The sequence below is a fragment of the Littorina saxatilis genome, linkage group LG6 (genome assembly GCF_037325665.1).
Source record: "Littorina saxatilis isolate snail1 linkage group LG6, US_GU_Lsax_2.0, whole genome shotgun sequence".
NCBI lineage: Eukaryota > Metazoa > Mollusca > Gastropoda > Littorinimorpha > Littorinidae > Littorina > Littorina saxatilis.
The window spans coordinates 12,631,355-12,648,273 of NC_090250.1; the positions used below are offsets into that span (position 1 = coordinate 12,631,355).

Sequence of the window (16,919 nt, forward strand, 5' to 3'; positions counted from 1 at the left end):
TGAAAGTGAAACTCTCAACCAATCTGCGGGCAGAATAGGAAAAGTCTTACACACATCGGAAATTAGTTCTCGCACTATGGCAGGATCAAACTTCCTGTTTTACCAAATTGTGGAAAATGCACACAATCGCTGAGTGCCAGTCAGTCGCAGAAAGGCTTCCTAATGTGTTTTCTGAAAGTAGGAGACAAGACTAACAAGCGACTGGGGGCCATGAACAAGTTGAATATTGTTCACTCCGGATGGATGACCAAGTCCCCTCCGGAACATAAACTACAGTCGCCTCTCAAGATATTTCGCGCAGTAAGTTTGCTTTTTCACCGTTCAAGTTCGGGGCAGCTGAAGCCAGTTCTTCCTCTAGTTAGTATTTGGTGAAAGCATTGTTTTGTACTTAAGCTTCATTGTTTACAGAGCCTAGCAGGTGCGCTCTACTCAATAGTCAACTCAATGTCTTCATGAAAACATTTGACCTCATTTTGGCACTGACTCCTGCTCCAAAACAACTCGAGGCCACACCCCTTTCCCCCTTACCATTTTCTGGTGTTAGTTTTTCGCAGTCGTATCATATGGTTTGCTTTCTGTTGTTGATTGTGAAGTCAGATTATACAAATCAAGGTTTTCAAGGCTACAGACATGTCATCCTGTCCTAATATAGGCCAGTTGATCTAGAAGTAGAACAAGAAAACTACCTATGTCCAGATCCTATCATTCAATGTGTACATGTGGGTACTGGTGTTTTAGAACACTTCAAAGAGGTAAACATACATATAAACAAGAGGCTAGTTCAACAGACCACAATAGTGGTACACTATAGATAGGTGTATGGTTGCTATGGAAAGGTTAAGTATAACTATAAGGAGAAAAACTTGTCTGGGATCCTTGGGATGGTTGTTGTGGGAAGGTGGTCGCTATCGAGAGGAGGTCGCAAGGGCAGGTTTCGACTGTAGTACCATTAGTACATGTGCTTAGATTGTGTGTGGTATATATTTTGTAAAGGCAGCGCTTCTCTAAAAACATTGACTGAAGGGTTTTGGTTTTCCATTGCACACTAACAACAAAGACTCGAAAGACGTAATTGTTTTCAACTGGTAGCACTAGCAGGGTTCGGCCTGGGAGAAAATTACAATGGGACATTTGTCCCCCTTTACCAAATTTTGATAGGACATATAGTTGAAGGTAAGAAGAGTCAAGCAGGGTTAGGCGGTCCAAAATATTTCTTCATTCAATTTTAGATGAGATGCAAAATGATGCAATCTTAGAATTTACCACTGTATCTTGTTCCTGAGGTGTGCGCTTGTGTGTGTGTTGATGGCAGAGACAAGACTAAATTTCAAATGTTCAAAATGAGACACACCCATCTGATTTAGCATCTGGATCAGCGAACGGAGACTCTTACTCTTAGTCTTATTCTAAATCGGCATGTTTTCTTAACAGAACCAAGGAGTTGGAGAAGTTCAGACAATCTGTGGTATGTGAAGTACTTGGAGGTGAAGAGAAGCTCATCCTGAGAGGGGTGTATAGGTCTCCTAGTCCTAACAGTAATGAGGAAGAAAACAAGGAACTGAACGAAATGATGATAAAGTTATGTGATAAAGTCAAATTGAATGAAACCTTAATATTAATGGGAGATTTTAATTATCCCGACATTGACTGGACCAAAGACTTATGCCCAAAAAGCTCACATCATCCAGCTCACCAGGTTTATGAGACTGTACAGTTAAAGACTGCTTTTTAAACCAGGCCGTTCTCTACAAATTTAACTCAATTGAGATCGTCATAGGACGTACGCAGCGCACAAATATAAACAACGATATTTCAAATCACTAGTTGAAAAACATACCAGGCAAAAGGTTGAAAAGCCTATTAGTATTAGGCCACTTATGTTATGTTATATATATTAAAGTAAGTTCCTTAAATGCCACACTGACTGGCAGACTGCTGTCCTACATCAGTTTTCAAATCCTTTCATGCGTCTAAAACATCGTTTGGCATATGGTCGCTGAACGTCAGGTGCCTGTTGTTGTGTTGGTCAGTTTGAAAATGGTCAAAACCTATAGCCTTTTAAAGGTTTTTGACATAAACCTCACAAGACATAAGTCCCTCATCATATCAAAGCCAATACGGCAATGGTAACCCTTCAGTCAATGTTTTTGGAGCGTTCGTTTTGTTGTTCAAAGTTTCTTCCGAATAGTTTGCAGTCGAAGCACGTTATTCACCACTTTTGCTGCCACCCCCTTCTGTTTCAATGTCAGCTGAAATTGACAGGTGCAGCAGTTGAAATGAAATACTTAATTGACCCGGCAATAATCTTGCTTTTTTTCTCAGGAGGCATTATTTCTGGTGTGGGCCTATCGTAACCTAGAATCGACGGACCCTAGGTTTGTGACAAACATACAAGCAAAAAATAAAGAAAAAGATAGTTCCCCGGATTGGCTGCATACAATGCACTACATATTTAACAGCCAGCTTGGCGCTCTTTTGAATTGCTCATTTCGAATGCTGGAAAATGTGCATGTGGTGGCACTGTGGTACGCATTCTCAGTAAACGTTTTAACGCACCAAAGGTAATTTTAACGGGACATTATCAAATTGCATGACCCCCATGTGCCAATGGGCCAAGGTGCACTGGTAAACCGAACCCAGTGGTTGTCTGGTATTTTATTAACAAATTTTACTAAAATAAAAAACGCTCGCGCTGGACCCGAGTACTCTTCAGACTGGCTCGCTCCCCCAGTATGAACGTTTTTGTCTTGTGCACGTTTAAGACCAAGTGATTGATCTGTGTGAATTACAGGCATTCCCTTTGCTATATAAATACATTGCATGCGAGCCGAGGATGTGCGTGGTGACTGGCCTTTCTCTTTTATTTGATCACAGTGAAAATGCACACACACATTCACACACACACTCTCTCTCCCTCACTCCCTCTCTCTCTTCCTCTCTCTCTCTCTCTCTCTCTCTCTCTCTCTCTCTCTCTCTCTCTCTCTCTCTCTCTCTCTTACACACACACACACACACAAACACACACGCACACACACACACACACACACACACACACACACACACACACAAACACACACACACACACACACACACACAAACAGTAACACTAACACATGTGCACAAAATGAACACACACACACACCGCGCGAGAGAAAAAGACGTCAAAGACTTTTGACCGTGACGTAATCTTTTTATGACGCTATATTTCTCGTCAATGTGTGACGAGTTCGGCTGTTCTATCAGACTGCCTGGCTGGCTGTGGCTCCGCGAATTCCTCCCACCGCCAAGTCGGTTTTTTGTGGTTTATTTCGCATTTAGGTCCCAGGTAACATTATGAAGTTTTAATACGATCAATCGGACCTATTATCAAGTTAGTGTATCAACTTTTGAACGAACTGCGCCCAGTAGTTTCCCAGCAATAAGCTGTTAAGTGGAGAAAGACAGACAGACAGACAGACAGACACACAATTAAAGTCTGCTGAGCCCTTGTACTAGCGTACTCTCCCTCTTGAAGTTCAAGGCTGATTCAGTGGCAATGGTACATCATCACACAGCATATGTATGCTCTATTGCTGTTCTATGGGTCACCTGTTTTATTAAATTTGTTTGTGGCATCTGTACCACTCAGAGGAAACATTTCTGTATCAATGGGTCAATGAGATCTGTCAAATGCCACTTGAATGTTTTATTGATAACACCAAAAGGTTTGAAAGAAATGCGATGTACTACACAGTTCTCCTGTATACATTGAAGAAGTTGTATAATATGATCATCAAAGTATGAGAGGCATGCAGAGGAGGGATGATGTAGCACATCTGTAGGATTACGTTTATAATTCATTTGCTCACGCCACACGTTATCCTTTTGCCCAGTAGGGAATACGAACAACAGTGACATATATAGTGGAGATTTAACTTATCATTAAATTATTCATTGGTACAGTTGCACAGTCTTCAGCTAAACAAGTTGATGTGCAGTTTTAGTTTACAGGGTGACCAAAAAATATGCAACCCACAAAAATGCATTATATATATATATGTAACTTCTACATGTGTTGACCGAATAACTCTATAAAATTATTCAGTATAGTCACACTGTACATTTAAGTGATTAACTACAAGTTATGCATGACCAGTACACAATGTGGCAAAGGTATCTGTCAAATTGTCTGACTTTTCTGTACCATTGTTATTAATAAAGTTCCAAATTCAGGGATCAAATCAACAGTACAAGGTTTCATAGCCATACTTTCCTGATGGTTACCCTCCAGATTTCTACCTTTTGGATTACCTGAATGTCAGACTCAGAGTATACAGACAGAAAGCTTTGTGGAATGGTCCTGAACAAACTGAAGTTCATGCATGACAACTGTGCAGATAATCACTTAATTGAAATGACTGGAAAAATGACCACCTTAAAGGCCTTTGTTGTAAAGTCACACTTGCGCAATGATGCGCAAAATTCATCAATGACATTGATGAACGCATTCCTCCATGGGATATGCCCTAATCCTGCCTTTAGTTGCTGTATTCAAGCCACCGATTGTCTGGGGTTGGTAATGGGATACTATGATCTTCAAATAACCCCAAAGGAAAGAATCTGGAGGATTTAAATTGGGTTAGTTTGGCTACCAGTACCAGTACCTCTCAATTTCAAACCTTGTAGTGTTGAGTTGATCCCTGAATTCAGAAGTTTTTTGAAAGAGCACAAAAGTCATACCATTCGACCTACAAACTTACCACTTTGTGGACTTGTCATGCATAGGCTGTAGTTAATGTACACTAAATGTGAAGTAATTGTGTCATTGGACGTAGAAGTTATTACAATGTAGCATTTTGGGGGTTGCATTTTTTTTACCCATTTTTGTGGAATCAAAAAACAAGAAAGGTACTTTGTTGGAACGTTTGTTATTGACAAAACAATAAGTTACAATCACATTTTTGTGGGTTTCATTACTTGTAGTTGTACCCAATGACTTGAATGTAAACAACAGTGAGGTACTGTATAGTGGATATTGATTTATTGTTGTAGTTTTACAGTCTTCAGCTAACGGTGAGGTACAGTTTTACCTGACTGCTACCAAACTATTATTTGTAGTAAAGACCATTTTTAACGCAGTTGAGAGATCAGATGCTAGTAAAGTTCCCAGATGTATCTTACATTGCCAGTTGTTCCAAAGCTAATCACCAATTGGCTGAGACCACAGTTCATGGAGTTTGCAAGAACTGTTTTTCCTCTTAGTTGTTCCATGGTCTATGGTCAGAGATTTGTTTTGATATTGACTATTATGAGTGGACTATTTGCGCCTCGATATTTTATTTATGTTCTTACGTTTTATGTTGTTTATTGTAACGCTGTATACATCACACCTGAGTTTCTCCTCGTTGAGATAATAAAGTGTTCTATGTCTATGTCTATCAAGAGGAGAGGGAGACAGTGAGTTACTGGATTAATAGCTATTGTTTCACAGGGACAAAGAATGAGAAAATCCATGGGAGACAAAATATATTTTTGTAATGCATGTGTGCATGGCCATTAATCATATCTTTGCACTAACACTTCAGGGATGTATGCCATAAGATCAGACGACAAATGATCACCATATATCTTTCCTACCACTTAATAACTTTGACTTAAAGGATGTATGCCGTAAGATCAGACGACAGATGATTATGAATGCTACCGTGATGATCAACGCAACATAAGATAAAAGTACCAGAAATGTCAAAAATATGATCCAAATGAAAAGAGATTTGATCTTTTATAAGAGTTGACATCTTTATTTGTATTGTAGTTGTAAGTGGTGCAGGGATAGCTGAGACTTTTGCTGTGAGCTTGGGACCTTTATCGTGCACATGCATCAGGGGCGGATCAGTTCATTTTATGGGGGGGGTTTCCCAAAGTATATTGTGAAGATATGGGTGTGAAAGCGCAAAGCGCCGAGCCGACGGCGCGAAGCGCGTAGCTTGCTAGCGGGGTTTGGGGGCATGCCCCCCCTGAGAAATTTTGAAAAAAAGGATGCAAAATGGTGCAATCTGGTGCATTCTGAGGATGATCATTACCAGTTTCAGGCAGCAGATTTTGTCACTGATTAAGACCCCAAAAATTGAAACTCAACCCAAAAAACACACAAAAATATTTTTATTTTTTAGCTGGGGGGGGGGGGGGGTCTGGAAACCCCAGGAACCCCCCCCCCCCCCCCCCCCCCCCCTCGTCCGCCCCTGTGCATGCATAACAGGTTGTCATGTTCGGACACAGAGGAAAATCTGCACAAAGTGGACTCAGGGATATAAATCCCTTGCCAAATGTGGGGTTCAAACCTACGCTCTAGCAACAAACTGGTTTCAAGCCAGCTCTGCTACCAACTGGGTTATCTCCCTGCCCCATTCAGTGATGTTGCCTAAATTTCATCAGTTCATAAGGTCAAAATTCACCCAAAAGTGTTGCCTAACATTATTTACTTGATAAAAGCAGCACAATCTTAGCATTATGGAACATTTTGCTGGAAACCCCAAGATCAGTTACATTGTACATATTACCAGTATTACGACCATTATACTCTGAGTTCCAAAAATGTTCTCACAAAAGACTTCACAAGTGTTCATTTTGATATTTGGCATCAGTCATCAGTAAGTTCATATTGATATTTGGCATCAGTCATCAGTAAGTTCATATTGATATTTGGCATCAGTCATCAGTAAGTTCATATTGATATTTGGCATCAGTCATCAGTAAGTTCATATTGATATTTTGGCATCAGTCATCAGTAAGTTCATATTGATATTTGGCATCAGTCATCAGTAAGTTCATATTGATATTTGGCATCGGTCATCAGTAAGTTCATATTGATATTTGGCATCAGTCATCAGTAAGAAGGGGGGCTGTACTTTAAATCACCTTGTTTTTTCCTTCGCCGCTAACTTACAATAAACAATTTGCTCATGTTTACAACAGAATTTCGGCTTTCATCAATGCCTAAACTCAAAGGGCTTTATTATCTGTGAAAGCCATACTTTGTTTTGAAAATTGGTGAGTTCTACAGTAGTTGCATTAGAACTATCTCAATCATGGTGGGTTAAAAACTAACACATTGCAGTCCCAGAAAGAAGACCGGGTGCATGTCCCTGTGGTGTTGGCAATTAACCTTCAAGCTGACAGACAGTTAGATTTAGAACACACTCAATGTCCATGCAATCACACACACACACACACAAACAATATCTCTCTCTCTCCCTCTCTCTCTCTCTCTCTCTCTCTCTCCCTCTCTCTCTCTCTCTCTCTCTCTCTCTCTCTGAAGATGAAATTGTGCATCAAAATACTCCTTTATTTTTTTAATTATATGTTTATTGTCATGCTCCTTTTGTCAGTTTATTTTTTGCCTTCATACTATTTTTCTCTTTTTTCTCTCACCCTTCTCTCTCTTTCTCTGCGCGTCAAGCGGTAGAGAAAAGTATCTCCAGGTGCGTTTGCTGCTCTACCTGACAGGTGGTGCTGGCCCGTCAGCTGGCAGGCGAGGGATAGCGAGAGAGGAGAGGACGGCTCCGATATCTGCTCGGATTTAGGGTTTTGTTCGTTCTGCAGCCTCCACTCTTCCATGTGTTCCCGCCTGTCTGTGCTAAAATTTCACGGAGAAATGAGAGCTCCAGTGAATGGTCTCTTCTTTTATTATGCTGGAGTCGTATTGTTTGTCTGTCTGTCTGTTTTTTCTGTGTGTAAGTGTGTGTGTGTGTGTGTTAGTGAGTCGACTTATGTATTAAAGCCCCAGTATGTCTCAAATGGTTTACAAAACGATTTAAATCTTCTAATGAAAAAAGCAATTCTAACCTTATGGAACACACTTGCAATAGCATTTAATAGCATTAAATAAAACAGTTCGTTTCAATTGCTATTTAGCTCGCGTAAACCACACACCAGATTTCGTGGTTTATATAATTCCTGAGCCATCGTGAACCCATGTAATCCACTTTCCTTGTTTTCACAATTTAGTCGTCAGTTTGTGATTTCAATGCGACTGGGTGTGTCTGTAATAGCACGTTTTTGTGTACCTCTGATTCTAAAACGCAACAAACGACTGCGAGTCACACGAACTTGTCGGCGGCGGTTGGCTTCAAAGAAAGGAGCACTATGCAGAAAAATCGTCTGCTTTGAGACACGACCTTTCGTGACCCTGCTTCCGGGCTATCTTTTTTAAAACTTTCAAAACTTCGAATTGTACTGATTTTGTCTTCATGAAAAAAGAACTCTTTTTGATTGTAGATCAGACGGTCCACGAAAATAAATTCTTTGAACATTTCTCACTCTCGACGGAAAGCAGCCAGGATGTTCCCGTTCGGTGAACGTTCAAATGGAAGGGTGTTTGTACTGTGTGTAAAAGCCTGACAGTATCTGTGATGGTTTACGGGAGGCTTACTGTGCCTTTGAGAGGACTCTTCTCGTAAATGGCATAGAACTCAAGAGTAGGTTAATTTTTCTTCGGTTTTTTTTTTTTAACAAGCGCAATAGTGGAGTACTTTTGTTGGTGTTGTTTGCGTTTCTCTCAAGCAGAACGAAGATTAGGAAGGCATAGAAAACGAGATGTGTGGGTGAAACTGTGGCTTGCCCAAGCTAATTAAGAATGACGAAAGAACTGACTAATTACAGAACTTGTATCGTTGCGTCGAGTATCCTGCTCGCCCGCCTTGACGCAGAGACCAGTTTTTCCTTGTCTTCCTTTCATTCTTCAGTGCATGTTTTTGTGCACTTCAAGTGAAACGTTAAACATTAGGTGATTCATGGTTGGCGTTTGATTGTGTACTGTGTTGACTTCGTTGTGTTGAAGGAAAGCAGAAGAGAAAAAGAAACAGACAGATAGAAAGTCGTCGATTAAGTTATTTGGCAGATGTTATTAATGCGCTTTACAGGACAGTTCAGCATGGTGTGTGTATAAGTGTCAGTGTGAGAGAGCGAGCACGTTCGTTCTTGACATAAAGAGAGAGGGAAGGAGAGCGCCCTCGGTGTTACAACAACAACAGCAACAACAATTTCAAGGGCCCCTGAGCACAACTGCTAATTGCCGCCCACCAGCACCCCATTAACCCCCTCCGCTCTAGTTGAGATGTGTATCCCGGCACAGTGGTGACTGTCGTACTCATACGTGATTGACGTTTCCCCCGTTCACTGTTTAGCCTCGGTTGCAAGCTGTCGCTGGCCGAAGGAGGAGGGGAGGGGGTGTCGAAGAAAGAGATGAGTAGGGGTGGGGAGGGAAGCATTTCAGGTGAAACACCCTTCAACTAGCCGGGTAGCACAGGAAGGGGTGAAAGCAAAGCAAGACTTCCACAGCTGTTATGACAGTTTTGGGAAGCAAGGAGGGAGAGGGGCGGGGGGTATTTATGGTTCTCAAATTCCTGACAATAGTGGAGTACTTTTGTTGTTTTTATTTAAGTAACGGAGGGCTTAGGTTTTGAAAACCGAATCGTGGCGTGATGTAGGGGCATTTTGAATCTTTTCCCTCCAGCTTTGATGAGCTTCCAACGGCGACATAAAGTAGCATGTGAGAGTCGCGCCATCTCATAACGCTGCTGGTGACACGGGCTCCAAGACAGAGTGGGACAGTTCTGGGAGAACAGTTGCAAATTCCGAGACAGTCGTATGAGAAGCGTTTGGTGATCTTAAAACATGGGGTTAGGCGTGAAACTAGGAACCTGTTTTCGGTTTTGGAAGGTATGTGTTTGGCCTCTCTCTCTCTCTCTCTCTCTCTCTCTCTCTCTGGGTGGCCGAGTGGTAACGCACTTGCGCTCGGAAGCGAGAGGTTGCGTGTTCAGGCCTGGGTCAGGCCGCAATTTTCTCCCCCCTTTCCTAACCTAGGTGGTGGGTTCAAGTGCTAGTCTTTCGGATGAGACGAAAAACCGAGGTCCCTTCGTGTACACTACATTGGGGTGTGCACGTTAAAGATCCCACGATTGACAAAAGGGTCTTTCCTGGCAAAATTGTATAGGCATAGATAAAAATGTCCATCAAATACCCGTGGGACTTGGAATAAAGTAAAAAAATTCCATCTCACACGGCATAAAGTCTCAGGAAACATGAATACACGCATGCAGGAAAAAAAAAATATGGGTAGCGCCGTATGTATGGCAGCTCGCTTTCCCCGGGGAGAAAGCAGCCCGAATTTCCATGAGGGTAACCTCACTGGACTGTAAATCTTATCCAATCCAATCCAATCCAATCCAATCTCTCTCTCTCTCTCTCTCTCTCTCTCTCTCTCTCTCTCTCTCTCTCTCTCTCTCTCTCTCTCTCACCGGTTCACCTACTTGGCAGTGAGCACATTTTCCTCTATATGTACACTACATTGGGGTATGCACGTTGAAGATCCCACGATTGACAAAAGGGTCTTTCCTGGCAAAATTGTATAGGCGTAGATAAAAATGTCCACCAAAATACCCGTGTGACCTGGAATAATAGGCCGTGAAAGGTGGATGCAGCGCCTAAAGGCAGTCGATCTACTGGCCGATGTGAATGCGTGATATTGTGTAAAAAATTCCATCTCACACGGCATTAATAGGTAACATGCGCCTTGAGTCGCCTTGTGTGGTGAGATACGTGCGCGATATAAATCCTCGTAAATAAAATAAATAAATATATCTTGGACATGTGACATAATACTTCCTCAATTGCAATACAGGAGTCGTTGAAGTCATCAGTAAAAAAGACATGCATTGTAAAGTTGTTTTAACACTTGAACTGATGCGTTACTGTGAGGCAGACGCATGATCGACAAGGAGGCGGACGAGTTTATACATAGCAACACGTTTTCCTTCACTTTCCAAGTGTGCTTGCAGACTCCGGTATGTCTGTGTTGGTGAGATGGTAACCCTGATAGTGATGCAGCCATTTGTGATGTGAAATGAAGTGCTTTACGAAGAAAAAAGACAAGGCAGAAGGAAGCTACTGTTCAAAGGTATATGCGGGCAAACTTGCCTTGGAGATCGCGAGCATCAGCTTGCATGGCATCCGGGTCACTCATTGTTGCTGCCTATAGTACGTTTTGCCTGAGCCAATTCATGTTTAAACACTGTCTTGTCTGATGTTTTATTGTCGACAGATAACAATAACTCCATTTTTCAAATCAGTAGTCTTCGTTTAACTCACAACCTGTTTACACGCAGAGAAGCCTAGCCTTAGTCGGAACAACATCAGCGCAAACGACATTGATTACTCTCGTCTTGATATACTTCCGCGACCACCGACTGTTGCTGCACGTTTTACCATCAGTAAAGGGAACAGATCAGAATAGCTCGTGGCCTCCAATTTGTCCTGCTTTGCTTCCGTGTATCAGTTTCAGAAGAAATAAACAGGAAAACGTTTTGTACGGTTGATTTCACTGCATAGCTGAGCGATGGCGGGTACAGTTGTGGCCGCGATAGACGGACACTGATTTTGCGGTCAGGGAAGAATTCGGAGTCGGTCGGTCTTGCTTGTCCCAACCACTGCATAGGTGATAGAGATAAGGATCCACCCTCACTTGTCTTTCCCTGGAAGCAGCGTCAAAACTGAAAATTATTATGACTAGGGCACACTGTAATGGTAACAAGGCAGTGACTGGTCGGCAGGTACGAGAGCTATGATTAGCACTTACTTTAAACAAGATTGTAATCAAGTGAACTTCATGATAGTCATCAACAGAAAAAAATTCCGGCACACACTCAAGCTTAAGCTTATATTACGTGGGCACCAAACTGATCAACCCTTGTGCCGTCCACATGCTAGGGAGTGTCACCGATCGATACGAACAAGAGGAATTAATTATCGAAGAGAACACACAAGTCGCGTAAGGCGAAAATACAACATTTAGTCAAGTAGCTGTCGAACTCACAGAATGAAACTGAACGCAATGACCGTATACTCGTAGCATCGTCAGTCCACCGCTCATGCTCATGGCAAAGGCAGTGAAATTGACAAGAAGAGCGGTTTAGTAGTTGCGCTGAGAAGGATAGCACGCTTTTCTATACCTCTCTTCGTTTTAACTCTCTGAGCGTGTTTTTAATCCAAACATATCATATCTATATGTTTTTGGAATCAGGAACCGACAAGGAATAAGATGAAAGTGTTTTTAAATTGATTTCGAAAATTTAATTTTGATAATCATTTTTATATTTTTAATTTTCAGAGCTTGTTTTTAATCCAAATATAACATATTTATATGTTTTTGGAATCAGAAAATGATGGAGAATAAGATAAACGTAAATTTGGATCGTTTTATAATTTTTATTTTTTTTTTACAATTTTCAGATTTTTAATGACCAAAGTCATTAATTAATTTTTAAGCCACCACGCTGAAATGCAATACCGAAGTCCGGGCTTCGTCGAAGACTACTTGACCAAAATTTCAACCAATTTGGTTGAAAAATGAGAGCGTGACAGTGCCGCCTCAACTTTCACGAAAAGCCGGATGTGACGTCATCAAAGACATTTATCGAAAAAAAGAAAACAACGTTCGGGGATATCAATCCCAGGAACTCTCATGTAAAATTTCATAAAGATCGGTCCAGTAGTTTAGTCTGAATCGCTCTACACGCACGCACGCACGCACGCACGCACGCACGCACACACACACACACACACACACATACACACACACACACACATACACCACGACCCTCGTTTCGATTCCCCCTCTATGTTAAAACATTTAGTCAAAACTTGACTAAATGTAAAAACGGATTGGTTGAATTTTTTGTTGTGTAGATTGTAATCGTATTGAATTGAATGTGACAGAAAAATCGAGATATAATGAACGACAAGCAGTCAGATCGCTGTTGTCAATGTGACAGTATAGTTGATGTAAGTAGTCAGATTGTTGTCTTCCGGTACTGCGTTTGACATCCTTGAGCGTAATACGTCGTGGGAATCCGCGTTTTACCTTCCTCTTTGCGGTTGACGTGTAATATCTATGAATATCGTCGTAAGTACAAAACATGCCTTTTTGCACGATGATCATGTTGAAATCCCGTTTATCTAAGTTTATCATGAAGTGCAGTTGATTAATTGGTTCTGTTGTGAGCTCTCTTTATCGCACTTGCGTGGACATGAGTCTACGGCATGGCAGTTACGTCTGTGTTAGTGTATTTACCTCATTTTGGTTTTTGAGCTATGTGGAAACTTTCTCATATGAAGGTGTTTTAGAAGGGTTGGTTTTCGCTTGAAGTAGAATTGAAAGTGTGTTTTTGTTTGTTTGTATTGGGTGTCGTGCATATTGGGGGGGGGGGGGGGGGCAGTATTTGGATTAGACTAAGGGGGGCTTCAATTATCATTTATCAATATCACATACGCTAGCTTGAAGTATAAAGTTTTCTTCTCGCCTTCAAGTACATGTACTTCTTTTAAAGGTGTACTGATGTGCATCGCTGTAACACTGTTGTGTTCTCCTGCCCATGTCAGACGTGAAATGAAACAAAAGACACTGTTAACATTCTGTGAAGGTCTAACCAGGAATGAATGTAAAGCGCTACGTGTGTTCATACACAATTGATAGTGAGGACACAGACGAGTGTTGAGCGGTGGATGTGAGAAGGCTGTCACAGAGATGCTCGCTGCCACTGGACCCGCACGGTCACCGCGGTCAACCACATCGGTCAAACCACTCAAATCGCTTTGACTGCTTCGTGGACGCTTGATATTGTTGGGACATTCACACACATTTCAAGCCTTCGTTGATGATGAGAGAACATGAGTTGGAATCATTGTTTCCCCATCTCGTCATTGCGGATAGAGAGTAGATTGCATTATGCGACTTGCGGTGGGTACAAGGAGTAGAACCGGAGGCTTTAAATGGCGCCAGAAGCAGTCACTAGTTTTTCACCTGTTATGTCTCCGCAGAGGAACGTATAGTTCAGCCACACACTGTTTCCTTTGGGTCAGAACAAAAGGGGAAAGAGAGATGGAAAGAGCAGCTTGCGGTAGGCGCGATGCAGAACTGTACACAGAGAATTGGCGAATTCCGCTTTGGTCGCTAGAAGGTCAAGGGCCTTTTCCTGATAGCACGCACGATCATGACGATACGAGCAGTGAAAGCCCCCTCGTCCATACGAGATCGACATCTGGGCCAGACGAGGTACACTACAACAGACACTATTGTGGATCAACGTATGTTTGCAGCCTGTGTTAGGGGCATGTGAGGGGGGGGGGGGGGGGGGGGGGAGGTTGGGTATGGGGACGATAGTAAATATTCATTCTAGGGATTATGCCCCGGGCCAAGCCTGACTGCTGGAGGCTTGCACGATCCGCGACACAGACATTAAAATACCAATCTTTTACTCCTGCGTTTTCTGTTTGCCGGTTGAGAAGGCTGTGACTAAATTGTATTCCAGTATGTCTTTTCAGTGGCGACACTTGTATGGTTGAGTGAGCAGCATAAGGTTATGTATGTCATGCTATGTATGAGAGCTATATCTTTACTACCCCTCCTAACAAACTAGGAATATGCATTTGTGATGACGCCATTTATTTTAGAAATGTCATTTATTCCTCACCATATTCAGCAGATTGTTTTATATTAAGTAGTGTTTCAGACAACACAGTCACCTCCGAAAATCAAACTAACAAAAGCAAGGTTCCCCTCTTTATAATCGATAAAAATCAGAACAGCTACATCTCAACAAGTTTTGTATGGAAAGAACAATTTATTTTCTATGCAAAACAGTCAGTTTTGTTCATTCTTCTCAGAAGCCACAAAAGGCGGGTATTGGTGCCCTTTTAAGTGGTACCTCATAGTTGCAACAAAAATACGACACACTTGCTCTCTCTCTCTCTCTCTCTCTCTCTCTCTCTCTCTGAGTCAAACCTTGTTATCCTCATAAAACAAGTGTTGACCTTAACGGGTCAAGAAGCCGCCCTTGGTAATATGGGGGTGGGACACGGAGACAGACAGACAGATGGAGGGAGATTTTTTTTTAAATGAATAAATTATAAAAAATGTTTAAAAAAAATTAAAGTAAATAAATAAATGTTAGAAAGAATTAATTTAAAAAATATTAAATGAATAGATTGATAAATGATTTTTTTTTTAAATGACCGAGCTCTTGACACGTAGACAAACAAACACCTGAAACCCGGACAAACAGGCAGAGCAAACCCAGTAAGCACCCTTTACAAGGCGGCTTAATAATCCAACACATGTTCGCATGCTGTCAGTGATAGAACGAGACCCGAAGGGAAGTAACTCATTACCTCCTCTTTCCAAAGTAAATGACGTACACACTTTTGCGTCACTTAACCTTCGCAGTACCAATGATATTACTCATGAACGGCCCATACTTTCTAAAGAAATATTCAACATAAAAAGTATCCTTCTACACAACCCACGCCATCCAAATAGAAATAAACAAAGTAAAATGCCTTCTTTAATTCAAAAGTGGGTTGTGGACCACATATAGACTGTGTAGTTCAAATGACGTCACTATTTATTTGTTTATTTACGGAATAATTCTTCAAAAATCGGTCGTTATGAAGGATCTATGGTGTTTGAGATTTACATGAAGTCTCGATCAAAAATCCATGTCCCACCCCATATTACCAAGGGCGGGCTTCTTGACCCGTTAAGGTCAACACTTGTTTTTGTCATGCTGTCTGTGATAGAACGAGACTCGAAGGGAAGTAACTCGGAGTTCTGGGTGCGGGAATTCCCACAAACGTATGAGTCTGTCAGTGGGTTTCGTCCCCTGGCTCGGTTTGTAAAAGCGTGAAAAGTTAATATCTTCCATTTGACTACCGTTAGGAATGTAATTTTTTTGCATACACCCGTCTAACCCTATTCCTAACAATTTCACGAAATTTGAGCTTAATTGACCCAGAGATACAAGTCTTACCCGACAAACACCGACCGACCGCCCGCCCGCCCACCTCAAACAAACAAACAAACAGACAGAGCAAATCCAGTAAGCCCCATTATACTTATAATGGCGGCTTTATGAAGGTCAGTCAGTCTGGCTCTGTGCTGAAATTGCCTCCTTCGACATTCGTCTCGAGTCTTCTTCATGTTCGTGGTAACCAACATTGTCGTCATCCTCATTGTCTCGAGCAATTATAACCATCTTGTTCGTCGTCGTCGTCTTCTTTTTATATTTAGTCAAGTTTTGACTAAATATTTTAACATCGAGGGGGAATCGAAACGAGGGTCGTGGTGTATGTGTGTGCGTGTGTGCGTGTGTGTAGAGCGATTCAGACCAAACTACTGGACCGATCTTTATGAAATTTGACATGAGAGTTCCTGGGTATGATATCCCCGAACGTTTTTTTCATTTTTTTGATAAATTTCTTTGATGACGTCATATCCGGCTTTTCGTGAAAGTTGAGGCGGCACTGTCACGCCCTCATTTTTCAACCAAATTGGTTGAAATTTTGGTCAAGTAATCTTCGACGAAGCCCGGACTTCGGTATTGCATTTCAGCTCGGTGGCTTAAAAATTAATTAATGACTTTGGTCATTAAAAATCGGAAAATTGTAAAAAAAAATAAAAATTTATAAAACGATCCAAATTTACGTTTATCTTATTCTCCATCATTTGCTGATTCCAAAAACATATAAATATGTTATATTCGGATTAAGAACAAGCTCTGAAAATTAAATATATAAAAATTATTTTCAAAATTAAATTGTCCAAATCAATTTAAAAACACTTTCATCTTATTCCTTGTCGGTTCCTGATTCCAAAAACATATAGATATGATATGTTTGGATTAAAAACACGCTCAGAAAGTTAACACAAAGAGAGGTACAGAAAAGCGTGCTATCCTTCTTAGCGCAACTACTACCCCGCTCTTCTTGTCAATTTCACTTCCTTTGCCATGAGCGGTGGACTGACGATGCTACGAGTAAAATGGCATTGCGTTTCATTCTGTGAGTTCGACAGCTACTTGACTAAATATTGTATTTTCGCCTTACGC

The 16,919-nt window shown here is 41.4% G+C and overlaps 1 protein-coding gene across 4 annotated transcripts in view; it reads left to right on the forward strand.

Moving 5' to 3' along the window:
* Nucleotides 1–25: 25 nt before the first annotated feature.
* LOC138968529 (GRB2-associated-binding protein 2-like) overlaps nt 26–16,919 on the forward strand; it is a 37,535-nt gene continuing 20,641 nt past the window's right edge. For 3 of the 4 annotated variants that reach the window (XR_011456217.1, XM_070341104.1, XM_070341105.1), the window contains exon 1: nt 26–300. Coding sequence is in view for 3 of the 4 variants with exons in the window: in XM_070341104.1 (XP_070197205.1) it covers nt 163–300 (138 nt within the window). In the remaining variant the exon portion in view is untranslated. The remainder of the gene's footprint in view (nt 301–16,919) is intronic. The other variant, XM_070341106.1, reaches the window with a different exon arrangement.